Source organism: Carassius auratus, chromosome 15 (genome assembly GCF_003368295.1).
Source record: "Carassius auratus strain Wakin chromosome 15, ASM336829v1, whole genome shotgun sequence".
Classification (NCBI taxonomy): Eukaryota; Metazoa; Chordata; class Actinopteri; order Cypriniformes; family Cyprinidae; genus Carassius; species Carassius auratus.
This window is the reverse complement of record NC_039257.1, coordinates 6,039,508-6,063,963: the sequence shown is the minus strand read 5'-3', so window position 1 is coordinate 6,063,963 and position 24,456 is coordinate 6,039,508. Positions and strand designations below refer to the sequence as shown.

At 37.1% G+C, this 24,456-nt stretch overlaps 1 protein-coding gene across 1 annotated transcript in view; it reads left to right on the top strand.

The window, feature by feature from the left end:
- The window catches only part of LOC113114827 (cation-independent mannose-6-phosphate receptor-like), a 36,017-nt gene continuing 11,561 nt past the window's right edge, over window positions 1-24,456 (top strand). Inside the window, exons 1-34 of the mRNA XM_026281878.1 lie at window positions 1-212; window positions 516-655; window positions 5,028-5,146; window positions 5,545-5,643; window positions 6,345-6,477; window positions 6,659-6,770; window positions 7,066-7,168; window positions 7,252-7,411; window positions 9,236-9,422; window positions 9,515-9,618; window positions 9,813-9,971; window positions 10,811-10,957; window positions 11,054-11,341; window positions 12,085-12,235; window positions 12,438-12,615; window positions 12,800-12,915; window positions 14,373-14,523; window positions 14,619-14,795; window positions 14,886-14,987; window positions 15,067-15,168; window positions 15,730-15,904; window positions 18,366-18,539; window positions 18,644-18,781; window positions 18,936-19,111; window positions 19,784-19,871; window positions 19,959-20,162; window positions 21,041-21,171; window positions 21,257-21,360; window positions 21,449-21,582; window positions 21,654-21,850; window positions 22,434-22,560; window positions 22,785-22,916; window positions 23,308-23,570; window positions 23,655-23,867. Of these exons, the coding sequence (XP_026137663.1) occupies window positions 94-212; window positions 516-655; window positions 5,028-5,146; window positions 5,545-5,643; window positions 6,345-6,477; window positions 6,659-6,770; window positions 7,066-7,168; window positions 7,252-7,411; window positions 9,236-9,422; window positions 9,515-9,618; window positions 9,813-9,971; window positions 10,811-10,957; window positions 11,054-11,341; window positions 12,085-12,235; window positions 12,438-12,615; window positions 12,800-12,915; window positions 14,373-14,523; window positions 14,619-14,795; window positions 14,886-14,987; window positions 15,067-15,168; window positions 15,730-15,904; window positions 18,366-18,539; window positions 18,644-18,781; window positions 18,936-19,111; window positions 19,784-19,871; window positions 19,959-20,162; window positions 21,041-21,171; window positions 21,257-21,360; window positions 21,449-21,582; window positions 21,654-21,850; window positions 22,434-22,560; window positions 22,785-22,916; window positions 23,308-23,570; window positions 23,655-23,867 (5,103 nt within the window). The 5' untranslated portion in view covers window positions 1-93. The remainder of the gene's footprint in view (window positions 213-515; window positions 656-5,027; window positions 5,147-5,544; window positions 5,644-6,344; window positions 6,478-6,658; window positions 6,771-7,065; window positions 7,169-7,251; window positions 7,412-9,235; window positions 9,423-9,514; window positions 9,619-9,812; window positions 9,972-10,810; window positions 10,958-11,053; window positions 11,342-12,084; window positions 12,236-12,437; window positions 12,616-12,799; window positions 12,916-14,372; window positions 14,524-14,618; window positions 14,796-14,885; window positions 14,988-15,066; window positions 15,169-15,729; window positions 15,905-18,365; window positions 18,540-18,643; window positions 18,782-18,935; window positions 19,112-19,783; window positions 19,872-19,958; window positions 20,163-21,040; window positions 21,172-21,256; window positions 21,361-21,448; window positions 21,583-21,653; window positions 21,851-22,433; window positions 22,561-22,784; window positions 22,917-23,307; window positions 23,571-23,654; window positions 23,868-24,456) is intronic.

Sequence of the window (24,456 nt, the reverse complement as noted above, 5' to 3'; positions counted from 1 at the left end):
AGTGGTTCCTGCTACACGGTAATGATCAGTAATCAGAAAGGACTGCTGCATCATGTCGGACTGTGCGCACTAATTTATTTCCTAGTCTAAAACATGGGCCGTACGCGGGTTTGCGGAATCGCTGCCACTGGTTTGTTTTCGTTCATACTGCTTCAGTGTCTATCATCAGCAGTGGGCTCGGATGACAGCTTATGGTTCCATGATCTGTGCAGGTGAGATCTTAAATAAATAATCAAACTTAATGCTAATCATTACAGGCAAACCCTTATGGATAGCATACAAACAGTTGTTTAGAAAGAATTATATGCTTTTAAATATGATCTGGTTTGCTTTATATATTTGAATGATAGTGTTGGCCCTTGAGCCTGGATGCATCATGTACCTAGACCTAATAAAACCATAACAGATGCATTAATTTAGGCACTGAGCTGGGTGTGCGAATGGATAATGTCGTGCAACTGAAATAAATTATGATCATGCTGAAATTGTGTGTCTTTCTTTTTGTATGTATGAAGTTACAAATGGGAGGCCATTGACCAAGACAACAATGTGACATACACTTTGAAGCTCTGTGAATCTTCCCCGGAAACAGAATGTGGAAAAGGAAGCGCGGTCTGTGCCCACACGGCGAAGAGTGGCCTGTTCCAGTCAGTGGGTAAGTGCAATGCATCGATGTGCCAATGATTTACACCCGAACTGCAACAGCAGTGTTCATGAAAACCTGTATGATGCTCCTTTTTTCTAATATAACATAAAAATACCGATTTTATCACGTTTTTTTGAAATATTCAGCTTTCTGTCATGGCATAATGATTACAAGTTAAACTGTATGTTAATTAGAAAATTGATTATTTGATTAATTAGGATAGATAATGACACTTAACTGTGAGAGTACACTGGTGTCACCATACAAGGTCCGTATAAGAAAACAATTCTCAGATTCTCTAAATTCTCATTGATTTATTGCTCATTATGGTGTTATTGTTGTACTCCGTGCTTGCCAATTTGCACTGCAATTTGCATTATTAAATATTGATACAATACAGTCTTAATGGTCCTAAAGTAGATTTTATTTCCTTTATGCAATACAGTATATATGATTTCTTAAAAAGCATCATATTGTTAAATTGTAATATTTAAAATAACCGTTTTTTGTTTTACTCTATTTTAAAATCGAATTTGATTCCTGTGACGTCATTCTTCAGTGTCCCATGATCCTTCAGAAATCATTCTGATATACCGATTTGTTGCTCTAGAAACATTTCTTATTAAGTTTCTTCTTATGAATGTTGAAAACATTTGTTCTGCTACATTTATTAAGGTTCTTTGATGGATATAAAGTTCAAAAGAACAGCCTTTATGAAGTGATCAAACAATAAATGTCTTTACTGACACTTGTGATACATTTAATGCTTGCTGAAGAAAAGTATTAAATCCTTAAAGAAACTGAATACATTTTTTTTTTTTTTTTTTTATGAAAGTGTATATATGTATATATATATATATGTTATACAAATATATAAACTTTCTGTTTTTCTTATCAGTTTAGGCTGAAATGTGACCTTAACATTTTCATGCAAGATTCACTCTTTAGTTGTTTAGGGCATGTGATTGATAGCATTTCCTAATGATTCAAGTCACTTTTTTTTCTTTTTTTTTTTTTTTTTTTTTTGCTTAATCTGGATATTCAGGTTAAACATTAAAATTCTCATGTTTTGTCTTCGTAGTAGATACTCAGCGCTGTTATATGGTCATTGCTCTCATAAGCAAGAGCTGCATGACAGAGCACAGACAGAGTGCTTGTTTACTTGGTGTCATCCAACTAGTCAGCTGACCTCCATATAACACAAACCTATCATCTGAACACCCCGACCCATAGTGGCTCTGAGTTAACTGTTAGCTCTAGATTTAAATAAAGGGATCTATTTCACTTGTTGGCAGAACAAACACTGGAGATATTGCATCACAAACAGTTTGATCATGTGACAGAATGAGACAACTTGCAAATGTTGTTCATGCTGATTGGATCTGATATTCATAATGAGCTGCTTTCAGCACTGTTACATAGAGTACATCATTTTTTTTTTTTACCCTAGTAAGAAAAACATCCAGACACCATTGTGTGATGTCTATTTATGTAATGTTTCATGCTGTGTTGACAGTGGTGGTTATAGTCGTACTGCTTCTCAGTGTCACATGCTTTGGTGGTTGGTGTGTGGATGCGTTATGGGGATTTCCGGGGCATTAATGTGTGCTTCACACACAATAGTGTTGTTGCATCTGAAATTGTTTGCATTAATTTTAGTGTGTGTCTACACTCGCTCACATATCCTGGTATTCTTTATCTTGTGTTCCTGCAGTCGTATTTTTTGTTTCACAGTAAGTAGGTCAAAGTTATCTAGCAGCAGGTGCAGTTGTACAAAGTGACCATAAGTAAGTGACAGTTTTTAAATGGCAGTAATTAAAATTTTCAGGCTCCACCACATACATAAATCATAAATGTCCTATCACATCAACTATATTTGCCATCTTATTAAATGTTAAAAGCATAGGCTACACTTACTTGGGGTTACATCAGGTTGATTAAATCAAACCATTTAATACATACTAAACAGAGCTGTTGTATTAAAAACAGAATAGTGTTTTTTTAGATTACTTTTTGTACTATAGTAAAAACTCTTCAGTATGCAGTATGCAGTGTGCATACTGTGTGCATAATGCCTTTTTTAAATGCTCGGAAAACTGTTGCCAAGATATGAAGTGTAAAAGCAGATGCACATGCACTGCATGGCGCATTGTATCCCACAATGCAATATGCTTGACTTGACCTTCCATATCCAGAATCATGACTGAACCAGAAATAATGTCATCTGCAATTACATTTTTTTTTTGATTCCTTATTTGATGTGATTGCAATAAGACAGTTTTACAGTCATGTGCACCAATATGTGAGAATTTTTGTGCAGTCGAGACCGACCGATATATTGTTCTGCCTCCATTACATATCTGTGTCACTCCATTATAATGTTTGATCATCACATTGCATGTTGAATGTTTTCCAGCGGCCTTAGATGTCCGCTGTAGTTTCTCTGGCTCTAGTTGGCATGTTTTCAGAATGTTTTCTCACATTGGTGCATTTAGGTCATCTTCTTATGTTGTTTGTTCCCATGGGTTGTGCACTGCTAGACATTTTGCCTATGAACTTCTAACCTCTCCAGATCACATGCTGTAATATTTTTGCTTTGTTGGGTGGCACAGAGACCTTTACTAATTTGTTTGAATACAGGCAAATAAACGTATTATGGTTGTTCTTGTCCTCAACATAGCTGTGCATTGACAAATTACACTAGGGCTGCAACTAACGATTATTTTGATAATCGATTAATCTGTCGATTATTTTTACGATTAATCGATTAATCGGTTTATGTACTTATATTTTAGTTTTTTCCATTTTTTCCCCAAGTAAATTATTAATAAAGGGTCTTTATCATTCAGCATAGATTTTTAAGAGATGTTAACCATTTTGCATTGTCATATCCACATCAAAAATATACCTGGAGTTGTTTTATGTTAGTAATCCTTTGTCGAACTCTTCTGCAATCAAAACACTGACCCATACTCTAGCAAAATTCACAAGGAGATTTCAAATATTGTTTTCACCATGGCAGTCCTTAGAGCTCCTAAAGTAGTTTAACATCCCAAACAAAGCTTAAGGAATCTTTGAGAACATATGTTCACGAAGTATAAGGATAAAACAGAATAAAATTGCAGTGCATTGTATTTTATTATTTACTGGGAAAAAGCTTTATAGCTTATGCTGTGAAATTGTAAACAATCCTTCGAAAAAAAGTGCCAATGGCATGAAACCTGAATGGAACTCACAATTTAAAGTAAAATCCATCAGAAGGTTGTCCAGAAAAAAAAAATGGGACACACACAAAAAACCTGCTGTGTGAAAAAGAGCAGTGAATACTTAGAAAAGAAGTGCATTTTACCTCTCTCATTCAGTCATAATTAGGCTGCAAGTCTGAATTATGAACTGGTAAACGACAAACTGATCACATAACATTTTGTAAAGCTTTAAATGTTAACTGTTAAAAAGCAATGTTATCAGCTTTTACGACTAAACATTTGCAAACAACCTTGTACTGGAGAATCTGCACAAATAAAATTCTTATGAGCCGTTCACATATCGCACCAAAAAACGCGTGGAAAACGCTAGTCGCGCCGCTTTCTCCTTCTTTCCAAAGCGCTCGGGCAGAAGCGCCCCTGAGGCATCTGCCTTTGCTAAGCAACCATGACGTGCTCTCTCCATGACGTGCCCTCTCCATGAAGACCCGGAAATTTCAGCAAAGGATAAATGGATGCGGTGTGGACGCGCCTGGAAAAACGGGCGCATCGCACCGCGTGCGTGTCGCGAACGCGTCGCTTCCATTATGAGAGTGCATACTGCGCGCCTACATAGGAAATAACGAACTTGAGCACGCAAAAGACACGATATGTGAACGGCCCCTTAAACAGTTCAGTAGTGCAGAGTTTACAGGTTACTCTTCATTTTAAAGGCTCAAAGTAAAGTACTCCCACTTCCCGCTGAATGCTGCAGAGACGCTGTTCGGGAAGCACGTGACATAAAACGAGGCCAGCTATTGGCTATTCGCTACTTCACCTGCTGTACTGGCTGAGTAAAACCTCCGGTGGCTCATTACTGCCACACTTTGGTCACCGCAGATTTGAAATATGCACGAAATGAGCCGCTTATGGCAAATAAAATTTATTTAGCGACGAATCGATTACTAAATTAGTTGACAACTATTTTAATAATCGATTTTAATCGATTAAATCGATTCGTTGTTTCAGCTCTAAATTACACTTGACTTTATTTCGATTACTAAAGCTCAGCTGTATATAGAGATAGTTAATTGCAGTAACATTTAGCATTTATTGTGTTACCAGCTTGCTAAAAAAAACTCCATTTGTGAAACTTGTGAAAAACTCAAATTCAAACCAGGTCTTTTTCTCCCCCATAGGTGAGCTCTCCTTGCGGAAAGTCTTGCCTGCTGTGCTTGATTTCAACAGCTCGACGAAATGCGACGACAAGAGCAGCAACATTCAGAGCAGCATCACCTTTCAATGCGGCAAAACAATGGTGAGCTTTCCTCTTCAGCATGCACTGTTAGTGATCCTTGTGAATAGAGTGTGACATTTGCAAGGCTGTTTGTTTCATTCCACCTTCTGCGAAGCAAGAAGAAATGACTTAGATGGCACAAAGATATTATACTGAGGCAAAGTGAAAGTAGGGCTGGCTGATCTGTCTGATAATGCAATGTACTCCTAAATATGGGTTCCCTTTTTTATGAATGCGTATTTAATTTTACTGCAGTTCCTGTGTGAAGGACAAAAAATTTACTTTTTGTTTATTTTTAATAATTTAATTCAAAATATATGTTTATATGCAATAATTTTTCACATTTACATTTTCATTATTTCCAGTAATTTTCACACCATGTATGACATGTGATTTTTCTTCTTTTTTTTTCTTTACAGGGCACACCTGAGTTTGTTACTGTCTCTGAGTGTGTTCATTACTTTGAATGGAGGACGTACGCCGCCTGCAAACGTGATCAGTTTAGACCACATAAGGAGGTTAGTAGAGATGATGAGACGTGATGACATTTCTGTTCAAGCGTTAATGTAGAGGAAGATGTGAACGTTAAAGTGTGTCTGTTTGGTGGTTTCGGTTGTTCTCCGTGTCGAAAAGAATTAAAGTAATCAGTTTTGATCAAAGCATATGTTCCTGTGGCTCAAGTGGTAGAGCATTGCTTTAGCAGTGCAAGGTTGTGGGTTTGATTCCCAGGGAGCACATGTTAGGTAAAAAATGTTAGCCTGAATGCACTATAAGTCGCTTTGGATAAAAGCGTCTGCTAAATGCATACATTTATAAATTTAATTTAACATTTTGAAATTATGAATTTCTTAATAGACTCTAATAATGCAAAATCTGCATAAAGAATTATTAACAATAAAATATTTTTACCTATTGTAAAAATTGCATTTAATCCTTTTGCCCAGTGTTAATTTATTTAATTAGCTAACCCGTTTTGGAATAAAATATTAGTATATATTTAATTTATAAATATGAGGGAAACAAACTTTTTTTTTTCTTATTCTTTTATCATGCTAATCCCAGCAAACAGAAACATTTTCACAGTGTTTTTTTTTTTTTTTTTTTTTTTTTCCGCCTAATATCTTATTTATGCTACAACAGAGGAAATGGTTTAAGATTCTGGGAGGTGTTACATTGTTTGTTTGTTTCAATAAACCCCACTCTCTATCTCTTTTTAAAGGTCCCCTGCTATGTCTTTGACTCGGATGGAAAGAAACATGACCTCAGCCCGCTGATAAAACTCTCAGATGGATACCTGGTTGACGACCCAGACGATGAAATTGATTTCTACATTAATATATGCAGAAGTCTAAGTGAGTTTCTGTAAACTTTTTTTATTTTTAGAGTTTGGTGCCCATTGAACAAACATTTTGATCATATACTGTAGCTGCTTCATCACACAAAACAATCTGCAAAGCGCCTGAGCAGGTTCTTAATTAAACAACTAATGCATTTGGAAGTGCAATGCAAGTAACTTGATGTTTGTCCGTCCAGAACGCGCCGGAAGCCCGTGTCCCGAGGGATCTGCAGCCTGTCTCACCTCTGGCGACAGTTCTTTCAACATGGGTCAGCCTGTTCATCAGCTTGAGCTGCTCTCAAATGACAAGTATGTGCTAATTTAATAACTAATTAGTTATAAGGCTGATGCTTTCACACTACCATTCAAAAGTTTGCGATTGGTAGGTTTATGCTCACCAACAGTAAAAACAGTAATAATGTGGAACATTTTATATAATATCAAATAATTGTTTTCTATTTTAATATATTTTAAAATGTAACTTGCTCCTGTGATGCAAAGCCACATTTTTTTTGCTAACGATCCTTCAGAAATCATTGTAATATGCAGATTTGGTGCTCAAGAAGAACTGGAGCAGCTGCATAACTGATATTCTCTTTTTCAGACTAAGGCTGCGGTACGAGGGAGTCACTGAAAGCCCACCCTTCTGTAATGACCACAAACCAGCAGTGACGATTACATTCATTTGTCCATCCGCAAGGCAGACGGTAAGAAGATGCCTAGTGTTTCATTTCATTGCAGTATGCCTACTATACTCAGTCACCTCACAGCTTTCTCAATGGTCTTTTAGGGAAGTAACCCTAAGATGGTCAGCAGCTTGAACTGTCGGTATGAGATCGAGTGGGTTACTGAGTACGCCTGCCACAGAGATTACCTGGAGAGTCAAAACTGTAAACTGACCAGCAAACAGCACGACATCTCCATTGACCTTACTCCCCTGACATACCACTGTGAGTTAACTCTATTAGTTTAGCAAGAGGCAGTGATGTAAATGTTGTTTCTGTGGAAAGATTGAAGTGGTGAAGGATTTGATATGATGTTTAATGAATAACTGATTACCTGAACAAACCATAAATATCCCAGTGCCATTTTACACTGGAAATATTAAAAGTAATTTGTTTATTTAAATAATAGTAGATAAATATTAATGAAACATTTAACTTAAGTTATAATGTAAAATTTTGCCAACTAACTGAAATAAAATTACATTTTTGAAGCACAAATGTTATACTAAAACTGGAAAAAGTTACTAAAACTTCAAATGAAATTAAAGCTCATTTAAAATATTAATAAATACTGTTAGAGTAAATAATATCATAATACTAAAGTAACACTAATACCGTGGCATTGAAGCATATTAATTTACTGCGCTATTACCATGTTACTTCATTGAACTTCAGAGATGAACATGGTCAAATGTCTAAAAAAAGGTGTTTCCATTGTTCTTCTCAGTAAAATAAAATAAAAAATACAAAGCAAGACATTTGCATGGTGCTTGGTTGAAAAGACATGGGGCCCTATCTTGCACCCAGCGCAATTGACTTTGTACACTGACGCATGTGTCATTCCTATTTTGCACCCGCGCAAAGCGCGCTTTTCCCTCCACAGAAGCACGTCGCTAAACTAGTGAATGAACTTGCGCTCCCTGGGCGGTTCAGCGCAAAAAAGGAGGCGTGTTCCGGCGCAAACAATCCCTGGTGCTATTTTGCTGTTCCATTAAACAATTGCGCCACTGACCAGAAAAAACCTAGTCTAAAGTCAGTGGCGCGTTGTTCCTTATGCTATTTTAAAGGCGCATGCTTGACCATAGTGTATAGCGTGCACAACGCGCATACACTTTGCTCATGTAATCTACACAGATGCAACAGTTATTTTTGCAAATCATAAATTGTTACACTAAAAAAAATATTAACACTTGAGATGACGGAAATCATTGTGGTGTGCCACGAAGATGTGAAAAAAAAGGCATAAATCTAGCTTACAAATTATTCAGGCTAATTGTAGTAATTAAGGATCAGACATGTTTGAGGTCATATATGTATATAAGGACATCTGACAAATTGGTTTGTCCGTCAGGAACCAGGAAATCTCCCATCCCCATACAACACAACTTCTCTGTCTTTCACTGCTCTTACAAGAACATCAGTCTCCTCGGCTGTGAACCGCTCCTGGCGTGCCCCTGGTAAATACGCCACAATAATAGCAATCCATAATGGAACTTGCGCACGTGCTTTTAAAGGGAATGTTGGATGACGCTCTGATTGGTTTATTTCACGTTACGCCCAAACCACACCTATGAATAATGAAGCTACTTCAGACCAACCCATTTTAGATTTGCGCCGGGCGCAAGAGCCATTTATCCCGCCGGGAAAATAGCAACAGCGCCGAGACCCGCCCACAAACTTACTTGCGTTTCGCGCTTTGACACTTGCGTTTCAGATCGTTAAAATAGGGCCCATGGTGTTTCCTTCATACTCTTTTGTTTTGGTACTTTTTTTTTAGTAACTAAGAATCACACAGCATTTTGTTAGATAAAGAGTTTGTTTTTCCCACTGAAGGCAAACTAGAACAAAAGCATTGAGAACAAGTATACTAAAACTCACTGTTAACATTATAAAACATGCATTAAGGTGCTTCCAGAGTTTCATATAGTTTAGCAAAAACACAAAACCCTTCTTCAATAACAAGTACATATAGTTATGTTTCATCCTTGATGTGATCGAGTACCTAGTTACCAAATATAATGTTTTACCATTCTTATTTTTTATCCTTAGCTTCAGGCAACCCCTATATGGCTGAGGCCAAAAATGGCAAGGACACCTATAACTTCTATCTGAATGTGTGTGATGAGACCAATGCTGGACAGTGTGGTGATGAAAAAGGTTACGTGTCTGTCTGCCAAGTCAAGGACACGGGTGATGTGAAGAAGATTGCTGGGAGATACCAGAACCAAACTTTGAGGTTCGCCTTAGCTTGTGTTACTGATCCACCCTTAAATGCAGTGAAAGTTTATGTTGATGAGCAGTCGTAATCCTTTTCTTTTTTACCTTAAGATATTCAGATGGTGATCTCACGCTAATCTACCCAGACGGCACCGGTTGCGGCACTGGATTCCAGCGCATGACCATCATTAACTTTGAGTGCAATGCAACGGCTGGTGAGTGGCAAAATGACTCCTCTCATAGTAACTCGTGAAGTCACACTACTGTTTTAACCCTGCCTGATTGTGAAAGTTTATTTGGATGAGAAGAGGAAGGAAGGAAATGCAACGATGTGACCTAGATGTTTCTGTTTCGTGTTGGAAATTTGGTTTTCAAAATGTTTTACTCACAGCTGACTTGTGGTTTGCAGAGTACGGCAAGCCGGTCTTTACAGGAGAGTCTGACTGCACGTATTACTTTGACTGGCAAACAGCATACGCATGTGTGAAGGAGAAGGAAGATCTGCTGTGTCATGTCACAGACCACAAGAAGAAGCGTTATGATCTGTCGCCTCTTACGCGCTACCCAGGTAGAGATGAGCAAAATGACTTTTGTGTTTTCTTTATGATTTATTTTAGTTATTTAATGACAATTAAATTAATTTACTATAAAATTTAGGGTCGATATTTTAGTTTTTTTTTTAAGAAGTCTCATATCCTTACCAAGGCTGCATCTATTTGATCAAAACTGTAATATTGTGAAATAAAAATTTAAAAAAGAAAATGTTATCACATTTTTTAAATGTTTTTTAAAATGTAATTTGAAAGCATTTACTCTGCTCAATATTTTTGTGGAAATCCCTCCCCCTCGAATTCTTTGAAGAATAGAGAGATCAAAGAACGGTATATATAAATACTGTTTTTTTTTTATCTCTCTATTCTTCAAAGAAGTCAACTTTGATGAATTTAAATCATCCTAGCTGAATAAATATGGTAATTTCATAAAAAATTTCATTGCTGACTAATCAATTTATTAATTTATTTTTACAAAAACATTGTCTAATTTCTAAAAGAACAGTTCACCTAAAAAAAGAAAGACAATTTTTGTTGCACCCTCCAAAAATATTCATGCAGCTTATAGAAGAAATAAAACAATGCACGATAAAAACAACTTACCACTTTGTGTGAGGAGCAGACTGAAATAAGTCAAATTAAATGCCAATCCAAAAAAATTAGCAGGGGAAAAATCTTGTTTGAATATAAATGTATAAAAAAAATTGCTTGCTGGATTAAAGGATAAACCCTTAGCATTTGATGGGCCATAAAATAATATCTTTGAAACCTGTTTTCTAAAATATGAAAGTTTCTGTAAACTTTTCAAAAAGTGATTGTACCAGCATGTTGCTTATTGTAAATGTGTTTCTCTCAGAATCAGAGGGATCTCAAAACTGGGAGGCTGTGAGCGCCAAGGCACCAGACTCTGATAAGAAACGTTTTTACATCAATGTTTGTCATAAAATCATCCAAGAGGGGGAGGCCAGATTTTGCCCCGAGGACGCAGCAATATGTGCAGTAGGTCAGTGCACCATTAGAGATTATTTCCTATATAACCTTTTTTTCAGTTCTGTCTTACTCCGGAAGTTTCATTCTCTCCCAAATCTCCTTCTCTAAGGAAATGGGAAAGCTGTGAACTTGGGCAAATTCCTGATTTCTCCGCAAAAGGCGGCAGAGGGGGATGACATCAGACTCAATTACACTAATGGCGACAAATGCAGGGATAACATGAGAATAAAAAGCATCATCACTCTGAAGTGTAAGCCTGGAGATGTTGAGAGCGCTCCGGTCCTGTGGAGTGTGTCCAGTGACGGCTGCATCTATGAGTTTGAGTGGTTCACCGCTTCAGCCTGCGTCCTCTCGAAAACAGAAGGAGATGATTGCAAGGTGGAAAACCCACAAGCAGGTACAAGACAGTGGTATTTTAGTCTTGTTCATGTACTATTATTTATTTGTTGATGTATTCATTTTGTATATTTTCCGTTTTCATGTTAATATATACAATTTATATTTTTCATTTTTTTTATTATAATTTTACGTTTCTTTTTTTAAAATTTCTATATAAATGTAATTTATTATATTTCAGTTTAAGTAATTTAAGAACTTTGACGAACTAATTTAAGATATTTCTAATTTACATTTTTGCAAGGTTTTGTTTTTTATATCTTTTAATTTCAGCTTTATTTCAGTTAGTGAAAATGATTTTTCATACTTTATATTTTAGTAAACCACACTTGTACAACAAAGTTACTGTATTTGTTGTGTGTTGTACTTCTATATAATCTGCATCTTCTCTCATACCTAATTATTCATCCATGTGAATATATTTAACACTTATATATATTGTGGTTTATGTTTCAGTTTTTAATTTAACTGAACTACACTAAATTGAAATTGAATTTTTTTTATTTCATTTTATTTTACAAAAATGGTTTCTGATCTGTAGTTTAAATATTTATATATATATATATATATATATATATATATATATATATATATATATATATATATATATATATATATATATATATATAATTTTACTGTACAATATCTAATTATTTGTAAATTTTTGTGGGGATGTGTAGCCCAGTGGTGAAAGATTAAGCCTGGTAATGTGTTACTTTTAAATGAGCATCTTTTTCTTTGCAGGAATTTCATTTGACTTGTCCCCGCTTCAGAAACCTAGTGGAGGTTATTATAACATGTCTGTTGACAAGTATGACTACTTCATCAATGTGTGTGGCAATGTGAAGGTGGGACAGTGTCCAAAAACAGCAGGGGCCTGTCAAGTTGACCAGAAGTAAGTTTGCTTTAGTCATTTTCGTTTAACAAGGTGTTATGCGACAAGTTTTTGTCTTCTCTGAAAGTGTGATATAAAGCAATGGAATCTCAGCCAACCTTGACATATTTGATGTTTAACATGCAGCTATGGCGTGCATGATTTTTGACCCAATACGTTTTCACTGTGGGCAGAGCTGACCATTTTTGTTCCGTCTCTGCAGTGGCACAAGCTCTTGGAATCTCGGCGAGTTTAATTCAAGGCTTTCCTACTATGATGGCATGATCCAGCTGACCTACAGAAACGGCTCTCAGTACAACAACAAGCAGCACACACTGCGTTCCACACACATCTCCTTCCTCTGTGACAGAGAGGCTGGTCCAGGAAAACCTGAGTTTCAGGTATCGCACCTGCTTCTTTGTTCTGATTCTGAAGATATTTTTAGCCTGTACTCAAGTAATGCTACTCTTGCATAAAGGGCTTGTGTTTTAAGCTTTGCATTGGACACACCTGCTTATTTCTATAAGGCTTTTGTTTTGTCTGCAAACCAAAAATGTCCTTCATTTAGGATCTCTTTTTCTCCAGAAAGAAGATGAGTACACTTATGACTTCAAATGGTACACTTCCTATGCCTGTCCTGAGAGACCACATGAGTGTGTTGTAACAGACCCCAAAACTCTGCATCAGTACGACCTGTCCAGGTTAGCTTGCCTTTCTCAAGACTCACGTGTCCTAGAAATATTTGTCCTGTTAAATATTTAAGTTTCTTTTTTTTTTTTTTTTTGGTGCCACTATAGTTGCATAAATGACACACTTATCCTTTAGTTTACTAAACACTTCCTCTATCTGCCATCGATTGAACAAATAAGTCTCATCCTAAACTAATCATATGTGTTGAATTTGATCATTCAGGGTGCTTTTTTATTTTTATTTGGTTTATTTTGTACTGTGGATTTATTATTTTCATGTATTATTAAAGGAAGGGTCGGTAAAAAATTTATAAACAACTTTCTTCCAAATTCGTTTAAACTTTCTATATATATATCAATGCATAATTAAAATGTAAGTACTCTGAAATAAAGAGTATAAAAATCGAGTGACTCTAGACCGTTTAATCTGTATTAAACACAGCTCATTATTTCCATTCGGGCGAAACATACGATTGGCTTAGGCGACTGTCACTCTCTCGCAAACATGGCAACCACACTTTTGCCACACATGACCTGCCCACTTGCGCGTGTACGTTTGATTTGAGGAATTCAAGAGGCACGGATCCTAGGAATACCAAAACAATTGTAGAGAAACGGCAAGCAAAATTCACAGTACGGGCCTATGCAGTTAGTGAAGGCAAACCAGGCAAAAAAAGGAAGACAGTAACAGTACAAGAAAAGGCAATGAACAAAAAGTCTTTGGATAAACAAAGAAATAAAACGTGAGTTAATATCGGCGTGGCTTTCCATCGATGCGAGAACTGAGGGAACTCAAGGGGCTGAAAAGTGGACAGGTAAATTTTTATTTTTGTATTTTGATCATACATATTTTTTTGTTTATTTTTTCATTAAGCATGTGTCATTAGCACACGTAGCTGCATAATATAGCTAACATAACATTACTTAGCGAGCCGTAGTAGAGACGATAAATAATCTATAGGCCTAGCTCAAGATGATAGCTATAGCGTGGCTTTCTTTAAAACAGTCGTGAGAGGTCTACAGACACTCGATTTTTATACTTTCTTTTTCAGAGTACTTACATTTTAATTATGTATTGATATATAAATAAAGTTTAAACAAATTTGGAAAAAAGTTTTTTATATATTTTTGACCTACCCTGCCTTTAAGTTAAGGTTACTTATAAAAAAAAAAAATCTACATGGCTTACTTTTAAGCAATAGATTTTTAATTACATTTTGTTTTTTTTATTTATTTGTACCCAATCTCACTTTTTGGATGTAGCCTTCTGTCTGTCATAGTGGAGACATTTGATGCTAGATATGATTTATTATATATAAATGCACTGTTAATCTTCATGATTTCTCAGGAAGTGTTATCACTCCATTATACGTGTCTGACAACATCCGACAAGTGCTAGTTTCAAAAAGCTAGACAATGTTAACAGGAATGACTCTACAGTAGATCTCTTGTTTCCTTCCTCTCTGCAGTTTGGCAGTATCTAATGGCGGTAGGAACTGGCAGGCCATGCAAGTCTCTGACCCGAGCGGCCTGAGGAAATACTACATCAATATATGCCAGCCTCTTAAAGCCGTGCCTGGCTGTGACAGGAAAGCTTCTGTCTGTGAGGTGAAATTTGAGGTTAGTTTGCTGGCTGTAAACACTGGAATGACATGATGAAATACAAAAAACTGCACCACTGACAGCAGATGTATGTGTACATGTTACTCGAGCAGGAAGGCCTGTCTGAGAAGGTAGAGATCAGCAACTTAGGCATTGCTAAGAAGGGGCCGGTGATCGAGGATGAGAACCAGCTAATGTTGGTGTACACTGATGGCTCAGTGTGTGAAGCAGATGGAGTCAGGACCACTTACACAACTCGTATCCACTTCGTCTGCTCCTCTGGGACAACAGTCAGTCATTCTTGACCTTTCACTCTTATTTTAATTGTTGCAATAAGGCTTATTTATAACAGTTTGAGAATGTAATTTCTTTTTCTTTAGACATCTGGTCCTCGCTTTTTGATAAACCAGAACTGCACCGTTGACTTTGTTTGGCACACAGAAGCAGCCTGCGCCATCACATCCGTTGAGGACACCAGTCAGGTCAACCTTAATTTCTTCATAAAATCAATGACTTTGACAGAATCGAGTAGGTTTTCTTATTTCTCTTATTTGTCAACAGAACTGCTCAGTGAAAGATCCCAACACTGGCTTTGAGTTCAACCTGAAACCATTGGCTACTGACAACGGATACCACGTCAACGCTCTTGGGAAAGACTTTGTCGTAAGAAGCACTTTAAAATCTTTCAAATGATCTTAAATAGGGGATGGATGGATTCAGAAGTGATTTCAGTATGATACCAGCTTGTGGTACATCAGTATCCATACTTTAATAGAGATCCAATAATAAATGGTGTTCAAGGTTGGGGGTTCGATTCCCCGGGAACACATGATAAGTAAAAATTGATAACCTGAATGCACTGTAAGTCGCTTTGAATAAAAGCATCTGCTAAATGCATTAATTTAATTTAAATGGGCTTGGATGACTGATGAAAGCTAACTGGGACTCTCAGTAGATTCAGTAACTCACTGTCAGTAATTATTTCTTTCCTTCTTTCTTTATTTATTCAATCACTGCTTTTCAAACATTTGGGGTCAGTACTTTAGAAATTAATACTTTTTTATCCACCAAGGATGCATTCAATTGATGGATTACAATAAAAGACAAAACAGTTTTGATGTTACTAAAGATTTTTATTTCAAATAATCAATGTTATACCCTTAATAAATGAAGTGCTATACCCATAATAAACCAAATGTTACATGTCCCTCTCATCGAATTTAGGTGAATATTTGTGGTTCTGTGAAAGAGTGCGGGACTGTCAAAAATAAATCTGTTTCTGGCTGTGAGCTGGATGATAAGAAGCCTGTGAGTCAAGTTGGTGTGGAACAGATTCTCCAGTTCTCCACTGATGGCGCTCTCACGCTCACATACAAAGGAGCTCTGGACAAACAGACAGGTGCGTAACTGACTGCAAAAGTCACCTGATGAGCGACCCTTTTATTGAATCCATGTTTGCTTTAGTTAGAGATATCATGCTTCCCACTAAAACCCACCAGATTAGGGGGGGGGGGGGGTTGTGAAATGATCGTTTTCACTCAATATCCTGTTAATCTTGAGTACCTATAGGGTAGTACTGCATCCTTCATAACTCCAAAAATTCTTTAGTTTTATTATATTCATAAGAGAAAGATAGTCTGTACCGATTTTTCTTGGAAAAACACAAGCTGCTGGAGGGTGACGTGTGGGTGGAGCTAAAGAATCAAGAGGGCCAGTAGGCTTTTGCGTTGAGAGCGTCTGGAAACTGTGACTTTACCGTGAGGAAAAAAAAACATCATCAAAAACAAGCCATGGCTAACAGATCCCGAGGCTGAAACTGAACGAGAGCAGCAGCAGCAACAACTCACTCCGAGCGGGGCTCGAACCCGGGTCTCGGCATGGGAGGCGGACGCACTAACAAGGAGGCAGAGATATTTTAAGCAGTTTTACTCCCCGCCTGCGGTTCCAACACACGATCGTGACCCTTTTTCGTTGGGATTGCATCATCCTTAAGAAATAAACGATATGCAAATCCGTCGTCAAACTGGGCCTTGTTTGTAAAACAAGCATCTTCGAAATGCAGGGAACAAACAAAAACACTTTCACAACTCCATTGATGCTCTGTAAAAATAAACTCCATCCACTGGTCCCTTAATGCTGTTTTTTTTTGGTAATCTGTGCAGGGTTGTCTTGCCCTGGCAACCAAAAACACACTCCTTTTGTGACATTTCGCGACGCTCTCGGTCTGATCAGTGAATGTCTCTGCTCTCAGTGCTCTGCTATACGGGAGCGTGCGCTCTTCCGGCAGAAGTGCCCTCAGGACCCATATAAGGAAATTCCGCTCCATCTTACGTCACACAGAGCCATACTCGAAAAAAACTTTCTGAAACTTGTGACAATCCGGAAGGAGTGTTTTGGGAACAAAATACTCCTTCAAACTTACAACTTAATTTTTGAAACTTTGTCCATGTTTAGCATGGGAATCCAACTCTTTAACAGTGTAAAAAACTCAGTATGCATGAAATAGCATTTCACCCCCCCTTTAAATAACTCACAGGTGAGAGGTTTTCTTTTAATTCCTTTTTATTGTATAGTTACTCTGTCGTGTACACCACTGTTCAAATGTTTGGGGTCTGTAACATTTCAGGATTCAAAAGTGCAAGCAATTATTTTAAATGGACACCTTTTGTAACATCTTTATTGTCACTTTTGATCAATTTCTATAAATTTCTTTAAAAAGAGTAATAATTTTTACAGACTCGGATACATTTTTTAATAGTAGTGTATGCATTATTGTATTTCATTGTACCTTATGTGATCATGTTAGGGTGATAGCAAGGTAAGAAAACTAGCATAGCTTTGTAGGAAATGTCACATCAAGTCACAACGTCACGTAGGGCTGTGCAAAATATCGAATGCGATTTTCATGCACATCTCATCAGTAAAGACGCTCCTTTAATTCGAAGTATATCTCCAGCACGTGTGTTCAGATCAGGGTTGCCAGGTTTTCACAACAAATCCTGCCCAGTTGCTTCTCAAAACTAATTGCGATTCCAGGAGGTTCCGAGATAAAAAAAAAGAATTGCTTCCCGGGGTTAAAATATAATTTTTTTTTTTTTTTTTTTTTGCCATGGTTGTCTTGGTAAAATTCGCGTTTTAGGGGATAAATATCACATTATTGGTATGGGGTTGCTTCGAACTGCGGACATGAAAAACAATCGCAGACTTGGCAACACTGGTTCGGGTGGAGCGGCAGTTACTACACAGAGCCGTAGTCTACCGACAACTAACACAAAATCGCTTTCAAAATCGACAAATAATCGCCACCGATTTAAAAATCGATTTTGTGTAGATTGTCAGTGAATTACGGCTCTGTGTAGTAAATGCCAACCAGTGTTGCCAACTCTGTGGTTATTTTTTATGTCCGCGGGTCGAAGCGACAATACCAATAACGTGATATTTAGCCCCTAAAATGCGAATTTTACCAAGGCAACCATGCCATAAAACTTACATTTTAACCCCGGAAAGCAATTTTTTATCGGGGAACCTCCTGGAATCGCAACTGGGCAGGATTTGTGGTGAAAACCTGGCAACCATGATCTGAACGCACGTGCTGGAGATATACTTTAATTACAGGAGCGTCTTTACTTATGAGATGTGCATGAAAATTGCATTCGATTTTTTGCACAGCCCTAACGTCACGTTATAAAATCAGTTGCAAGGGACAGCAGTCCAACATACAGTTCTAGGATCATAATGTATCTTTGAATGCCAAGACTGACCAATTGGAATCAAGCTTTTCTAGAGAGTCTTGCATAAAGCTTACATTGTTCTGCCCTGTACTAAATCCATTTTTACCCTGTTTCCCATCTGTACTATAGGTACCGAAGACACCTTCTTCATAAAATTTGTGTGTGACCAGAAGTCCAACCAACCCTCTTTGAAGCTCAAACAAGAAGAGCTGGGCACAACTACATATGTAACCCACAATGTGTTCTTCGAGCTTTCCACTGCGCTAGCCTGTGAACCTGGTCCTGTGGATTGCCAAGTCACTGGTAAGCTTTCCCATACACAAAATGTGTTAATGCTGAAGGGTGTCATTTCAGCATCATTACTATGTTGCCAAAATTAAGCTGATCCATCTGTCTTGAATTTCCAGATTTACAAGGTAGAGAGTATGACTTGAGTGACCTGGATGACAAATACTATGTTCCTCTGGACACCTCAGATCAGGCCCGCTTTCAAAAGTTTTACATCAGTGTGTGTAAACCGCTGCCTCGTGTCCAGGGCTGCCCTGGTGAGTGTCTCTGGACAGATATGGACAGACTCTTTTGAAATATCTTCCTGTTTTTAGCCCAATACTGTGAAATTAAGTTTCTGTTTGTAACACTAACCAAGAGCAGTAGTTCTGGTCTGAATGGCCGTGCAGTAAACTGAAGTGTTGTTGGCAGCTGGAGCGATTGGAGCATGTGGGCAGCTGAAAGGCAAAGGTGTAAATCTGGGATACGTGCAGTCCAGGCTGCAGTCAGCAGCAGACGGCTCCATCAGTATTGTTTATCTGAATGGGGACAAGTGCGGTTCAGGAAGTTACTCCACAAGAATCATCTTCCAGTGTGATGACAGTCCTGTAAGCAAGTGCACGGTTTCTCTCTTAAGTGCAAATAGTTTTTTATCTATGGCACTTTCTATAAATATGGAATAAATTGGTGTTATAACTGGATATGTACATATAAACTCTAATCTAACTTGAGATTCACAGTGCGATAGTATGTAGCACATGCAATGTCTATATAGTTAAATTATTTAGGAAAAACTCAAATGAATCATTCATCTGCGCAGGATTTATGTAACCTTGTTGCTGCACATAAAAAAAGTAATCTTTTTCTAGTATCTTGAAACCAATATTTGGAGAGAAAAAAATATTAAGCACCACAACTCTTTTCAACATTTATATTTAGAAGAAATAAGTTTATTGAGCTGCAAATCGGCATATTATAATGAAACTGAAGACTCGAGTAATGATGCTGAAAATTCAGCTTTGCATCACAGGAATAAATTACATTTTAAAATATATATTATAAAAATAAAGTAAGAAAATAAAAAATAAAATAGGACATAGATTTGATATTGTAGTTTCACAGTATTACTGTTTTTACTGTATTTTTGATCAAATAAATACAGCCATGGTGAGGAGAAGAGACATCTATAAAAACTCCCAAGCCCTATTTTGTACTCTACTGTTTTTTTTTTTTTTTATGTTGAAGCTGTTGTAACCTCTTTTTCTTTCCTCTATCTAAAGGGTGCACCCATGTTTGATCGCAAAGATGGTTGTGAATATGTCTTCATATGGAGAACCTCAGAAGCTTGCCCAATAAAAAGAGTGCATGGTAGGATCAACTGCCAATTTGTTCACAGGAATGTGAAGAAATGCTCTTACTTTGGCTCTGATTCAGTTTAGTTCCTGTCACTTACAGGTGAAAACTGTAAAGTCAAGGACCCCAAGAGCGGCTACGAGTATAATCTTACACCCCTGGCTGGAAAAGACTATGAAGTGAAGAAATTGAGTTATGAGTATCACTTTGCAGTGTGTGGCCCAATTACATCCTCGGTCTGTCCTCATGGTCCCAGCAATTCAGTGTCCTCCTGTCAGGTCGAGGGCAGTACACACAGAATAGCAGGTGAGTTTTTTGGGTTGGTTCAGTTTCAAAGTCGAGCTAGTAGGGCATTTTTTTCATGTTTGAAGGATTCGTTCACCTAAAAATGAACATTTGCTAAAAGTTTACTCCCTCTCAGATGAGTTTTTTTTTCTTCATCAGAACAGATTTTGAGAAATGTAGCATTCCATCACTTGCTCACCAATGGATCCTCTGCAGTGAATGGGTGCCGTCAGAATGAGCATTTTAAAATGCTGATAAAAACATCACAATAATCCACAAGTAATCACACGACTCCAGTCTATCAACTATCATCTTGTGAAGTGAAAAGCTGCATGTTTGGTATAAAATAATCCATCATAATTATTCATACCATTGCTTATGGCTGAAATATAAATCCTCAATAATATTGCTTTTTCCATTGACAAAGTCATCATCTCTGAATCAGGGGAGAAATATGCACAGATCAAGCACCATTTATAAGTTAAAACAGTCCAAAGCCATTCTGAACAAAAATATATTGTTGGATTCCTCACTGGAGGAAGCGTTATTATGGATTCATATTTTGGCCAATAGCCACATTTTAAATCGAAACGCCTTGATGGGTTTATTACAAATGTGGCTTTCTGTTTCACAAGACCTTAATTAATGGACTGGAGTTGTGTGGTTTACTTGAGGATTATTGTGATATTTTCAATCAGCAGTTTGGACTTCGTCTCATTCTGACGGCACCCATTCACTGCAAAGGACCCATAGGAGAGCAAGTGATGGAATGCTTAATTTTTTCAAATATGTTCTGACGAAGAAACAAACTCATCTACATCTTGGATGGCCTGAGTCGGTGTTCAGCAGATTTTCATTTTTGGGTGATCGTTCCTAACAGTTTTCATGCTCCTTTTCAGGCTTATCCAATCAAAACCTCACATTTGATGATGGGATTATAATGATCAACTACACGAATGGGGAAAAGTGCCACAAGATTTACGAGCGATCCACTGCTATTCTCTTCTCCTGCGACCACAGCAAGAATCCCGTGAGTTTCTTTCAGCCAATGAATGAGTTAAGTAGTTAAATTAATTTCTTGAATGTTTTTTTAATGTAATTCCTTTGTTCCTCAGGGTAAGCCGGAGTTCATAAAGGAGACTGCGGACTGCACATATCTGTTTGAATGGCAAACAGCTTTGGCCTGTCCTTCCTTCAAAACCACAACCTGCTCTTACAAGTAAAGTGGAACCGTTTTGCTTATGCATCTGCTCTCAACACATGATAAAACTGTTTAAATGCCCTATAACCTCCTCTTTGTCTGGCAGTGATGGCAGTGGCCACTCCTACGATCTATCCTCGCTGGCATTGCACAAATTCAATTGGATTGTTGTGCCAGATGCGAAAAATCAGAGGCAGCGTTACTATATCAACGTGTGCAAGTCTCTGGTGCCTCAGACCGGTGAGTTGTAACAGCACAGCTAGAGCGAATTGAGCAGTCAGCATTGGATCTATAACTGCTGATTTTTTTAGGTGCGTGGAGCTGCCCATCTAGCGCTGCGGCCTGTCTGAAGGATGGAGATGATTATGTGAATCTAGGGGAGGCAGAGGCGGGTCCACAGTGGGATAAAAACATCCTGATTCTGAACTACACCAATGGACAAGCCTGTCCTAATGTCAAGAGAAACCGGAGCACCATTATTCGTTTCAGATGCGACCCAGACAAAGTGGTCTGTGTTTATTTAACCTTTTTTCTGTACACTCAGACATGCATGTTCTGAAGTTAACATACAGTAATTACTATAGACCAACTACTGTTTATTTTGTTCATTTCTAACTAATACTGTATTTGTATTAATATTTTAACAAACGCACACTACTGTAGGGTTAATTAGAATGATTTTTTTCAGCAAGAATGCATTCAATTGATCAAAAGTGACAGTGAAGACATTTATAGTGCTATAAAAGATTTCTATTTCAAATAAATGTTGTTCTTTTGAACTTTCTAATCATCAAATGATCCTGAAAAAAAATGTAGTACAGTTGCCGCGAAAAATATTAATCAGCACAACTATTTTAAACATTGATAATAATAAGAAATGTTTCTTAAGTTGCAAATCAGCAGGATCATGTGACACTGAAGACTGGAGTAATGATGCTCGAAATTTGGCTTTTTTAAATCACAGAAATAAATTACATTTTAAATTATATTCAAATAAAAACAGTTATATTAAATTTTTAATTAATCAAATTATATTATGATTATTATACAGTGAGCATAATGCCATCCTCTCCTTGTCTGTGTCTCTGCAGGAATCTGAACCTACTCTGATCACGGCTCTGGAGGATTGCTTCTATAGCTTTGTGTGGTTCACTGCTGCAGCCTGTCCTCTCAACAGCACAGAGCACGGGGACTGTAAAGTCACAAATCCAGCCACAGGTGAGTCACCCACATGAGCCTCACTCACACTGAATACACAGTCATTCTGAACCAGAACAACTGAATCATCTGACCCAGACACTTCCTGTCTGCTCATAACAGTGTCATGTAATTGCATCCAAATAGCCTGAATGACAGCAAGGGTGTTCAACTGAAAGTTGTAGTATTTATGTTTGTGCCTAAATCAGTTTGACATGTCCTGTGCTTGTCCTTGGTCTCCACAGGTCATCTCTTTGACCTTAATGCCCTCAGTCGGACAGGTGGCTATACGGTCTACCATCCCTCAGCCCATAGTAAGATGTTCAGACTGAACATTTGTGGAGATGTAGACAATGCTGGTTGTGCCCCTGGAACAGGTTTATTTCCCTTTGTACCTTTTATTTAGTGTGAAATTTATATTATTTAAATAACAGGGTTATCTATGTTTCTGAAACACACACATATGCACACACACAAATATATATTTTTAGTAATAAACTAAAATGAACTTGAAAAATTTACTTTAAAAAATTATATTTATATATTATGTAATTGTATTTAATTTTCTATACAATAAACAAGCTATATATTTTTCAGAATAATTTCTTTCAATACATTTTGTCACTTTAGACAATATTTTTTTGTGTATGCACAATAATATTGTTTGTGATTTTTGTTTTGCATTATTCGTCATGTTCTAAGACTTAAGCCCCAAGCAAAAAAAAAAACAAAGACTACGTAAATGTTGAGATGTTTTTTTTGCCGCAGCCGTGTGCATCAGAGACACTCAGAAGGCCATAAGTGCTGGGAAAACCGCAAGGAAGCTGGTGTATAAGGATCAGGTGGTGGAGCTCACCTATGAGGATGGAGACACGTGTGCCGCCAACCCTTCCCTCAAACACAAGAGCATCTTCAGCTTCGTCTGCAAGTCTGAGGGAGAAGGTACAGATGTACCCGTGCTGGTGTACTCGGATGACCTCACTTGTACTCACTCTTTCTCCTGGCACACTCCTCTGGTTTGCGAACAACAGGTAACAGGAAGTCTTTAAAGTTTTTGATTCCCTAAACCTCGATTCAGTTGAACCTTCAACAAATTCTGAGTCTCTTCTCTGCAGGTGCAGTGCTCCGTTTGGAACGGTACCAACCAGATTGACCTCAGTCCTCTGATCCATCTCACTGGTTACTACAAAGCTATCAACGAGGATTTAGGCAAGGACAAGTCTCCTGATTTCTACATCAACATCTGCCAGCCCCTCAACCCCATCCCAGGGGTCAACTGTCCTCCGGGGGCCGCCGTGTGCATGGATCCTGTTGATGGAGATCCAGTTGTGAGTAAATGCATCAGTACAACAGTGAACTCCACTTGCCTTGATCTACAGACCTAAAAAGTTAAAGAAGAAATTAAAACAGCCATTAAATTGTATTGTAATTTTACTGTATTTTACTATAAAATACTATTATTGTTTTTTTAAGTACCTAAAGTAAATTATCATTTTTTTAATTATTTAATATTTATTTAGTAGTGTATATATATAATATTAATATGTAATATTCTGTTTAGTAGTTGCAGTAATAATAATAATTATTGCTTTTACAGTGAAGTATTATAGTATAATATTTCATATTATAGTTTTAGTAGTATTAATAAAAATAATAATATTTATAATCATAATTTTTATTGTTGTTATTGTATGGTCTCATTGATATATAATCAAATTTATGTATTTATTTATTTCTGCCCAAATTGAGCAATTGTGTAAATTTTTTTAAATCACATTTTAAATAAAAAAAATTATCAGAAAAATCACAATAAGAATTTTCACCAATGTGCAGCCCAAGCATTAATTATGGAATTTCATATTGTATCGCTATTATATTAATAATAATAATACAAATAAAATATTATTAAAAAATTAT